The 12,348-nt window shown below is 36.7% G+C and overlaps 1 protein-coding gene across 1 annotated transcript in view; it reads right to left on the minus strand.

Annotated features, from left to right (window-relative positions):
• Positions 1-9,722, minus strand: part of LOC144963816 (uncharacterized) — a 10,386-nt gene extending 664 nt beyond the window's left edge. Inside the window, exons 1-3 of the mRNA XM_078897751.1 lie at positions 9,612-9,722; positions 3,994-4,260; positions 1-1,087 (exon numbers count right to left, since the gene is read on the minus strand). The exon at positions 1-1,087 is cut by the window's left edge and continues 664 nt beyond it. Coding sequence (XP_078753877.1) covers positions 68-1,087; positions 3,994-4,209 — 1,236 coding nt within the window. The 5' untranslated portion in view covers positions 4,210-4,260; positions 9,612-9,722 and the 3' untranslated portion in view covers positions 1-67. The remainder of the gene's footprint in view (positions 1,088-3,993; positions 4,261-9,611) is intronic.
• Positions 9,723-12,348: the final 2,626 nt, after the last annotated feature.

Consider the following 12,348-nt stretch of genomic DNA (forward strand, 5'->3'; position numbering starts at 1 on the left):
AAATCTTAAACTTTGACTGGTTGAGACCACCTACTAAAAGTATACATTGACTAAAATTAACACAAGATTAAATGTCAATATAGTTGGCAACAATTTCTTTCGTTGAAAGCAATTTCCTCTTCCCCGAAGAGTCGGAACTTTTCGAAAACATGTTCACGTTTGGTTCAGGGCATCTCGAACTCATGATCGTGCTGACGCCTTCCGAATGGCTGACAAGATAATTGGGTTTGACTGACGTGATACTGCAGTCTTGGTCAGAATTACAGACGGCTAGAAAGTTCTCGAACGGATACTGCTTGGAAAAAAAATCACTTTTGGGCGATTCTTGACCTTGAGAAGTAGATCGAGAGGAGCCAACTCTGTTTTGCTCCGTTCTATTTCTATCTCCGATGCGCGTTTCTGATTTCTCCTTTTCCCCTTTCTGCCTGCTCCGCCCAGGATAAACTGTATTATCTTCACAGCTGCTCTCCGATTCCAGAGAAGTCGAGATACAATAAGTAGAATCCGAAGATCCAGACGAGGACTTGTGCGGTCTTTTTCGAGACGATGACGAATTCTGACAAACCCCTTCCTTGTTTTTACAGATACTGTGAGTCAAATTCCTCGCTCTTTTGCTAAAAGAGGCGCTGTTATTGTTATACTTCCGCTTCTGTTTTGGATTTGGAGTCAGGCGTTGTTTAGAATGTAAACTGAAGCCATTCGGGATGTTTGCAGTTACGGTCGAGAAAGACAATTTCGAAACGTTGTGTTCTTTATTTCCCTCTTTTTTAGATACTTCTGTATTTTGGTTGATGGTGCTTGCGTTGTGATCCATGACAAAAGTCGAGTTACTGGGATCTGAGCGTACACTTCGAAACGTGTACGGATGAGGGGGCTTGCCGTCAATAGGACTTGGGCCATGCCCAGGGTTGACTCCGGTATCCAAGGCTTTGGTGGTTTGAATTGGCTTGTTTTCCGGAGCATTGTTACTCCAGATGCGACGTATTTTGTGATCTTTTAAGTCTGGTGATGAATATTTTTTCTTAAGTCTTACAGAGGGGGCAGCCCCTGTGGGCTCACTGTCAAATGATTTCGACGAAGTGACTACCTGTTGGGAGATTAATGAAACATATTATTTATGACATAAGATCACGTGAAGACTTCAATTAATTGTAAACCGTTCTGTCAACTATTGACAACGTTTTGGAGATAACTTCTCTTTTATCTCCCAGATAGATAATAAATAGATAAATAAATAGACAGATAGATACATTGACAGACAGACAGATAGATAGATAGATAGATAGATAGATTGATAGATGGTTATATATGTATATGTATATTATTATATTATTATATATATATATTATTATATATATATATATATTATATATATATATCAATAGACATATAGACATATGGTAGGGATAATATTAATATAGATAGATAGATATATAGATGGTTAGATAGATAGATATGGGTATGGAGAAATAGATTGTGATAAATAGATAATAAGAGAAAGATGGTTATATATATATACAGATAGATAGCTCACATTCAGACAGATATGTTACGTTTTGTTATGATATGATTTGATTTTTAATGCCCATACTGTTTTCTGTATTAGTAATGATATGCTCCGAGATTGATGGTAACGCGAACACCAATAGGATTGGATTCAATAGTCTGATATCACGTCCGCCCAGCAACCAGCAGTTTGGTTCTAAATAAAGAAAAGCGGTACTCTTTATTCTTCATGCTGGCTAGAACTTTTTCACGTGTCATGTGATCAGAATGTATAAAAGTCAAAACATGATCAGATTTATAATGATTGTCTCCCCTGGATACACTTCATATATGCTCGTCGGAGAAGTATTTCATAAGGGCGGTGATGGAGATAATGGCGTACGCCATTGTTCCGATAGTTTAGAACCAGTTACTATGCGTCATTACGAGAGAAGTGACGTCACAACTGCTGAACCCTATTGTGTAAATTTCTATAAATAGTTAAATTATTGATTTCATTCATATTACCATATTCTACATTACACCTTTTTTTTCTCATATTCCATGGAATATAGATAGTATGCGTTTGGCTAAGGTACTGACAACATTGCCATCCGGAATTATATAACACCAAAACACCATACACCGTAAACTTTTATAGTCTAGTTAATACAGTTTAGTGAGAATTACTCAGAAACATGGATGGCAAAAAAAAAAAAAAAAAAAAAAAAAGAAAAAAAAGAAACAATAACAAACACCTGAATGATGTCAACTTCGTTCTATCTATAATATGATTTGCTAGAGTAGCCACAGATGGAAGTGGTGCATGATTTTCTTCTCTGTTTGAAATACAACATGTCATACAGAACTGTATTAAGTTTTGAAAAATAATAAACACAAAAATGAATAGAACAGCTTCAAAAAAAAATAAAATAAATAAATAAAGAACAAAATACCAAACACGGAACGTTTCGGGCTCAAATCCCTTCTTTAGCCAACAACAACAACAACAACAACAACAACAACAACAACAAACAATAAAGCCATAAAAAATACATTCCTAAATTCCAGATCGATGACTGTCGATGACATAGAAATTTGGTAGGTCCTCGATTTGGAATTTAGTAATAGGAAGAAGACGATGGAGGTGGATTGGACACACGCTTAGAAAGAACGACTCCACTATAACAAAGAAAGTATTGGACTGGAACCCCCAGGGCAGAAGATCAAGGGGAAGGCCAGGAGGAACATGGAGAAGAATTAAAGAAGCTGATATACAGAGAAGTCGTAAGACCTGGAATGAGATTAAAAAGATAGCTCAGGACAGAGAAGGATGGAAACTGTTTGTGTGTGGCCTATACCCTGACCCAGGGTGAAAAAGGCAATGATGATGATGAATGTATTTATGAATGTAAAATCGATTTCAATCGCAAAAATGTGGGTGTCATGACACATGCTCAGAATGATAAAAATGTAAACGAACTGGCTGATTTTCATATTAGTATTAGACAGTAGTCTGATTTTCCATATAGTCAACACGCACATACAACAGACCTGCCTATATGAATTTCTCAAGCTACAGAACAACATCGTTTCTTTGACTCAATGAATCTTGTTTTTAGAACCAACCTATATTTAGACCTTGGAGCATTTTTCTTTTAGATCATGCTGAAGGCAAGTTATTTATTTCTAAAGCTATTTAAAGTGATTTTTTTTTTCTTTTTGAAATTTCAATAGGCAGCTCTGATACAGAGACAGGTGAACAGCCTTGCTATTTCTTTTATTAATATTATATAGTTGTACGCTTTGGTTCGATTGTTCTTTATTCCGGCTTCGATCACCCAAGTTGGGGACACAGGCTACATGTAACTGTACTTACTAGATATAGGCTACGTGTAAGGGACTTACTGGACATAGGCTACATGTAGCTGTACTTACTGGACATAGGCTACATGTAGTTGTACTTACTGGACATAGGCTACATGTAGCTGTACTTACTGGACATAGGCTACATGTAGCTGTACTTACTGGACATAGGCTACGTGTAACTGTACTTACTGGACATAGGCTACATGTAGCTGTACTTACTGGACACAGGCTACATGTAGCTGTACTTACTGGATATAGGCTACATGTAGCTGTACTTACTGGACACAGGCTACATGTAGCTGTACTTACTGGATATAGGCTACGTGTAACTGTACTTACTGGACATCGGCTACATGTAGCTGTGCTTACGGGATACAGGCTACATGTAGCTGTACTTACTGGACACAGGCTACATGTAGCTGTACTTATTGGACATAGGCTACATGTAGCTGTACTTACTGGATATAGGCTACGTGTAACTGTACTTACTGGACACGGGCTACATGTAGCTGTACTTACTGGATATAGGCTACGTGTAGCTGTACTTACTGGACACAGGCTACATGTAGCTGTACTTACTGGGCATAGGCTACATGTAGCTGTGCTTACTGGATATAGGCTACATGTAACTGTACTTACTTCCAGCGGGAAACTGGCCATTCCAGCATCTTTGCCACGCGACACAATCTCAGATAAAACATAGTGCTGGGGATTCTGTCCGTCCACATCCACTGCCAGAAACCCGCGTATGGATACATGATCCCGGAAGTCGACGAACTGAAAGCAGGTGGACCGCAATGAATGGAGGAAAGCTTTGAAAAAGTCGGACGTGTTGTCGTCCTCACTGCAGTCCATGGTCGCAGATGAAGTTGCGGAGCATCCTTGCAAAACCTGATGGTTGCGTGGCTGTTGAAAAATAATTAGGTTGAGTACTGTGTATATTTGTGGCTCAAACTCAAGGTCTCGTTTTGTTTGTTTTTTAAGGGTTTTACGACGCTTGCATCACATTTAGGTCATATCAGCACCAATATAAAAAATATGAAAATTGGATAGTAAAAAGATTCTAGATGTACAATTAAAAGGACGAGGAAATAGTAAAGACAAACGGGAATTGGTTCAAATAGGGAACAGATGTAGATTCCAAGAGCACTCTAGCTGTGTACTTAATTTGAGATTACCTAAATCCAGACACCAGCACAAGATCCCACTAAGAGGAATACACTCACCTGTGCTCAAGGTCTCTATTCCCGCGTGTACATATTTGCAGGTCTAATAATCGATAACGAGCCTGTTTTAACATTGTTTAATGTTTTTTTGTTTTTAAGGGTTTCACGGCGCTTGAAACACATTTAGGCCATATAAGCGCTAGTAAAAAGGAAGAAAATGGGATAGTAAAAAGTTCTAGAATTACAATTAAAGCACCCAAGAAAAAGTAAGAGAAAGGGGAACTGGGAACAAATAGGGATCAGATGTAGATTCGAAGAGCACACTATCAAAGTTCTTAGTTTGAGATCACCTATAAGTCTCATCCGGACACAAGCACAAAATCCAACAAAGAGGAATACACTCAAATGCTTACATTATAAAATAAAAATAAAAATACAATAATTCATAACAGAGAGATGATTTACAAGGAAAAAAATATCATCTCCAAAACAATAACTATGCATTTGACTGTTTCCCTCCCAGCTAGGACTCCGGCCAGGACCAGGACAAAACCAAGTAACCTCATTCCAAGACAAAGACAGAAAGCATGTTGGAAAACAGATATAAGGGGATAGAAGACACAGTATGTACCCCCCCCCCTGCCCACTATGGGAGGTCAGGATCCCCACCCAGAACAATGTTTAATGCGACGGGCCATATTTTGCGTTGGTTTGAGAGTATTTCCATAACAACAATGAGCCCATAACTATTATCAGACCTGAAAATAAGTACACGTCGCTCTATTCGATGTCGGGTTGGATCAGGGGTGAGAAGGAAAAGATACAATTGTAGATTGGACATATCTTGAAGAGAGAGAGAGAGAGAGAGAGAGAGAGAGAGAGAGAGAGAGAGAGAGAGAGAGAGAGAGGGATGAGAAAGGAACAACTTTACAGCAACACTGGGATGGACTCCAGAATGTCCAAAACAACCCGGAAGGCATAAGATCGGAGTAACACACTCTCTTTCTTCTTGAGCTTTACTTTATATATATATATATATATATATATATATATATATATATATATATATATATATATATATATTATATATATATATATATATTTTATATTTTTTTTTTAATTTTTAATTTTTAATTAATTTTTTTTTTGTTTTTTTTTTTTTTTGGTCATATAGCGCAATATCCACTAAACGTGATCAAAGCGCTTTACAGGGGTCCCTAGCCAACTCACTCACTCACTCATTCGTCTCCGGGCCTGCAGGCACTTGATGCAACGGATCTCCACCTGGTCCTGTCAGCAGATATTCTTGGGGCCATCTCGAGGGACAGACAGACAAACCTCTCTGCTTCAGGTCCCTCTCTACCGTACGTCTCCAAGTCTCCTTGGGACGGCCTCGCTTCCTCTTTCCTTGGGGTGTCCATCGCAGAGCCTTTCTTATCAGTGTTTCATCAGGTCTGCGACAGGCTAGCCAACAGCATCACTTATTACATGTGAACGATACATGACGCCTGGTAAGCGGTATTACAATTCTTTTCGAACCGAGATAATTTTGTTGAACGGCCAGGTACCTATTATACACCTGAGTAGAATGTGAGTAAATAGCCTTTTCCAAGGACTCAACTATGCCCAGAGCTCCGAGCGGGACTCGAACCCGGGACCTTCCGATCCAAAGGCCAGTGTCATACCACTACAGCACGTGTACTGAATGCTCTGTATCACTATATATATATATATATATATATATATATATATATATATATATATATATATATATATATATATCCTTTCTTTAAAAAATATAGCATCGTGGAGAACATTGTGCTTATTTGAGTCAATAAAAAAAATGATACGGCGCACAACTCTACTGAAAGATTTGAAAATTAGAAATGTATTTTTTACAGATAGATAAACAGATAACTTGATTTCCTTTTATAATTTAAAGTCAGTTTGAAAGTTCGTTGAGTCAAACAGATATCATAAAATATGTACCGACGACACTTACACTCTCAAAATCAACTAATTTTGACACTGTAAAAAGTTGTCAGTTTGCGTCATCTATTTATGACATCAAGTATTATTATTACTTCCGTAGTGTTGTTGATTTAGCGGTGATCAGTGTTGTTATGTAGTAGTATGTTCTTATTGCGTGTAAGTTTGTGTGTGTGTGTGTGTGTGTGTGTGTGTGTGTGTGTTGTGTGTGTGTGTTGGCATTTTTCAGCAAATCGTGGCATTCATAGTGATATTATTCACTTGATCACATGAAGGTATTCGGATTTACACAAATTTTAAACAAGTTTCACCGATTAACAACGTCTACTAATATTACTGCTGATATTTTATGCCATCGATGTGATAATAATTGCCCAGGGAAATATTTAGTTAAACGTTGTCGGCAAACTGTCAATTGTATCTGTCTAGCTTCTAGCCCGAACAAACTTGATATTTTTCGCGTCTGCTTCAGATTTTCATTTGACCTCACATAAGTTAGGTAAAGGGGAGATATTCCGAAAGCTCCTACATCCCCAGTATTCTTTCAATTTGTATTTTCACCGTTGATCTTTTGTCAGGCGTTCGTTTATTCAATTTGTCACCATATAGATTTGTGAGGATTTTTTTTTTCTATTAGGGTTAGTTATAAGTCTTACTAAAGGTGCTAGGGGGGAGACATTCCGAAAGCTCCTACATACCCAGTATTCTTTCAATTGGTATTTTCACCGTAGATCTTTAGTCAGGCATTTATTTATTCAATTTGTCATCATATAGAAGCATTTTTAAAATATAACAAACCTTGATAGATTTGTGAAAGTTTAAAATTTCCTAATTTGACCATTGTTTTGATTGTCGGCCGCCATTTTAATTTGTGAAGTATTGAAAGGTAGTGCAAAGCAGTCCGAGGATTTTTTTTTCTATTAGGGTTAGTCATAATGCTAGGGTGTTTATTTTCCTATTAGGGTTAGTTAAAGGTACTCTAGGTTTTACTTTTTCTCGGGGTTAGTTCAGGGAATATTATTTAAGTTGTTTCCTTTGTAGGAGCTTTCGGAAGGCCTCCCAAGTCAAGCGTGATAAAGACTTGTGACTTATTGATATTGATATCTACTGACCGATAAACTAAAATCATGCCGAATAAAGCATGGCAGCGACAAGCACATCGATTAAAGTGTGCATCTAATCGTAATCAAGATAATCAAGAAAATGATTCAGGCAATATCGAATGAAAATAGTTCTTTCCCTGCGAAATTGCGGGCTTTTTACTAGTATATTATATATATATATATATATATATATATATATATATATATATATATATATATATATATATATATATATGCACATAGCCACTGTAATAAATGTGTAGTCTGGATAGTTTCACTGGAGGCGGCAGTTACAGGTCTTAGTAAAAATAATAATAATAATAATAATAATAATAATAATAATAATAATAATAATAATAATAATAATAATAATAATAATAATAATAATAATAATAATAATAATAATAATAATAATAATAATAATACACATTTATACAGCGCTCATTCTCGTGTAAAACACAAGCTCTGGGCACTTTAAGATATATATATTTTTTTAAAAAGGTCCCAGGGCGTTTGTTTTTCCTATTTTTAATTTAGGGTTAGTTAAAGGTACTAGATTTTATTTTTTCTTAGGGTTAGTTAAGGAATACTTGGGTTGTTTCCCTTATCACGAGGAGCTTACGGAATGCTCCTTTTTAAAAAGTATTCTTTCAATTATTATCAATACATGAATGAATAAAAGGTTAAATAATTAAATAAATAAAATAAGGTAAAATAGAGTGAACATTTTTTTTCAAGGGGGGGGGGGGGGGGGGGGGGGGGAGGTGACATGTTTCAGGCTCAATGTTAAGTATACAATGAATGAAAATGACGTCATCAGCTCTTTGTTATTGCTTTAAGACCGCCAGTTGGGTGATTAATATTCACTAAATTCTCTATGGATAGTTCGAAGATGACGTCACTCATGTGTTTGTTATTGTGTTTTGCCATCCGCGTTTATGAGTAATTCTCTTAATTCTCACTAAACTGTATTAACCAGACTATAGACGATCATTGTTACACATAGTTTTGTGTGTTGGTCCGTTATACCTCCGGATGTTGTGAACTTCTTAGCCAAGTGCATACTATCTATATAAACTTTAAAGATAACTACACTTGCAGTACAGTAATTTTGTGTTTGTAACGATTGATTTTTTTTAATGCGACGGGCAAAACAATGGTCATATTAGGAAGTTTTTTGTTTTTGTTTTTAAGGGTTTCACGGCGCTTGCAACACATTAAGGTCATATCGGCGCCAGTAAAAAGGAAGAAAATGGGATAATAAAACGTTCTAGAATTACAATTAAAACACCCAAGAAAAGGTAAGACAAAGGGGAATTGGTTCAAATAGGAAACAGATGTAGATTCCAAGAGCAAACTATCACAGTACTTAGTTTGAGGTCATCTAAAAGTCTCATCCAGACACAAGCACAGGTCCCTACTTAGAGGAATGCACTCAACTGTTTACAAATCATATATATATATATATATATATATATATATATATATATATATATATATATATATATATATATATGTAAACAAAACATAATACAGTACAGTGCATAACAGAGAGATGATTTACAATGAAAAAATATCATCTCCCAAAACTAACACTACATTTGACTGTTTCCCTCTCAGCTAGGGCCAGGTCAAAACCAAGTAATCTCATTCCAAGACAATGACAGAAAGCAAATTGGAAAACAGATATTATAGGGGCGTAAAAGACACAGTTAGTACCTCCCTGCCCACCATGAATGGGAAGTCAAGAACTCCACCCAGTAGGAAATTTTAAACTTTCACCAAACTATCAAGGTTTGTTCTGGAGTTTAAACAATGGTACTACTCTACTATAAATTGACATATTGAATAAATAAACGCCTGACAAGATCCACGCCTACTTAACTAATTGATAGAAATGCTAGACTGAGGAGCTTTCGGAAGTCGGATGGCCTCCTAATTGAGTGAGTTATATTACACAAACGCATTCCCTCTCAAGGAAAACTGTTTTTGAACTGACCTTTGCTTCTTCAATTGTGTACCCAAGATGTTACAAAGACACAAAGATATTTATTATTTTCGTCTGCCGATACCATCTTTGTCTGCACGAGGCTCCTTGAATTGTTTATAATTATGTTGAACAAATAATGAAAAGGAGCGCATAAAAGCATTACACTTCCGGTGCAAAGTTCCCCACTCTATTTTTTGAGTTCTTGGTCACCGATGATTTAAATACGACGCGTGTGTACATACATGCAGGTCTGACATCTGAACACAATTATGGGCCGAGTTTAACATTGTTGTAAAGGACAATATTTTGCGTCATTTGTTTTAGATTTCCATTACAACAATGAGCCCATAATGAATTAGGTTGTCAGACCTACAAATAATTGCACGTTGTCTAAATAGTAACTAGCATAAAAAGTGGACGAAGAAGAAGAAGAAGAAGAAGAAGAAGAAGAAGAAGAAGAAGAAGAAGAAGAAGAAGAAGAAGAAGAAGAAGAAGAAGAAGAAGAAGAAGAAGAAGAAGAAGAAGAAGAGAGAGAGAGAGAGAGAGAGAAGGTAATGAAAATATTCAGAATAGAACAACTCTCCACAATGGGATTCAGTAGTCTGATGTCACGCCGCCCGGCCATCTTGATTCTAAACAATGAAAATCATTACTTTTTATTCTTCATGCTGGCGAGTACTTTTCATATGCCTTGTGATCAGAATGTGTAAAAGTCAAAACATGATCAAATTTTTGTGTTTTTTTTTTTCTCCTCTGGACACGCTTTTATGCTCGCCGGAGAAATATTTCATACGGGCGTCCGCCATTGTTCCGATAGTTTACAGCGTCATTAAGAAGGAAGTGATGTTACGACTGTTGAAGAGTATTTTATTACCCTAACATATTGTTTTGTTTTGTTTTTGTTTGTTTTTAAGGGTTTTACGGTGCTTGCAACACATTAAGGTCATATCAGCGCCAGTAAAAAGGAAAAAAATGTGATAGTAAAAAGTTCTAGAATTACAATTAAAGCACCCAAGAAAAAGTAAGACATAGGGGAACTGGGAACAAATAGGGATCAGATGTAGATTCCAAGAGCATACCACCGATGTACTTAGTTTGAGATCACCTATAAGTCTCATCCAGACACAAGCACAAAATCCAACAAAGAGGAATACACTCAAACGCTTGCATTATACATTAAAAATAACAAATATAATAACACATAACAGAGAGGTGATTTACAAGGAAAAAAATATCATCTCCCAAAACAATAACTATGCATTTGACTGTTTCCCTCCCAGTCAAGGACTCCGGCCAGGGTCGGGACAAAACTGAGCAATCTCACACCAAGACAAAGACAGAAAGCAAGTTGGAAAACAGATATAAGGGGATAGAAGACACGGTAATTACCTCCCTGCCCACTGTGGAGGTAGGGAAGCCCACCCAGTTGTTTTGTTTTAAATTTAAAGGGTTTTACGGCGCTCGTGACCCATTTGGGTCTTATCGGCTTAACAACAAAAAACAAAAAAAACAAAAACACCCAAAAACAAACTCGAATTACTATTTAAGCAACCAAGTAAAAAAAAAAAACAAACAGATAACCGGGAATTGGTTCAAATAGGGAACACGTAGATTCCAAGAGCATACCATCAAAGTACTTTTTTTGATATCACCTGAAAGACTCATTCAGACACCAGCGTAGATCTCATTAAGAGGAATACACTCAAATGTTGACAAAATATTATGATCCAAACAAAAATATAACTTAACAGAAAAAAAAACAACGATTTACAAAGAAGTTTGTTTTGTTTTGTTTTTAATGGTTTTACGGCGCTTCCAACACATTTAGGTTATATATCAGCGCCAGTAAAAAGGAAGAAAATGGGATAGTAAAAAGTTCTAGAATTACAAATAAAGCACCCAAGAAAAAATAAGACATAGGGGAGGTGGGAACAAATAGGGATCAGATGTAGATTCCAAGAGCACACTATCAAAGTACTTAGTTTGAGACAACCTATAAGACACAAGCACACAATCCAACAAAGTGGAATACACTCAAATGCTTACATTATAAATTCAAAATAACTAATAATACATAACAGAGAGATGATTTACAAGGAAAAAAATATCACCTCCCAAAACAATAACTATGCATTTGACTGTTTCCCTCCCAGCTAGGACTCCGGCCAGGGCCAGGACAAAACCAAGTAATCTCATTCCAAGACAAAGACAGAAAGCATGTTGGAAAACAGATATAAGGGGATAGAAGACACAGTATGTACCCCCCTGCCCACTATGGGAGGTCAGGAACCCCACCCAGTTACAAAGAAGAAAAATATAATCTCCAGAATAGTAACATTATTCATTCGACTGTTTCCCTCCCAGCAAAGGACTCCAGCAAGGGCAAAAACAAAAGCCAAGTAATCCCATCCCGAGACAAGGACAGAAAGCATCTCAGAAAACTGATAAATTATGGGGGGGGGGGGGGGGGGGTAGAAGTAAGGTCAAAAGACCCCACTATGAATGCTACCCTCAAATGTTCACAAATTACAAATAATATGTTCAAAACTATAACTATAAACGATAATAGCACACAGCACAGAAGTGATTTACAAGGAAAACACAATACATTGTCTCAGCTGAGGATCCTGGCCAGTGCCAGGGCGGGGGGAAAACCCAAATATATGCTAATGTGGGAGGGAAAACCCAAATATATGCTAATATGGGAAGGAAAACATCTATATAGATAGTTCGAAGATGACGTCAC

Source organism: Berghia stephanieae, chromosome 2 (assembly GCF_034508935.2).
Source record: "Berghia stephanieae isolate SIO BIC M18660-M18661 chromosome 2, UCSD_Bste_1.3, whole genome shotgun sequence".
In the NCBI taxonomy this organism is placed as follows: Eukaryota; Metazoa; Mollusca; class Gastropoda; order Nudibranchia; family Aeolidiidae; genus Berghia; species Berghia stephanieae.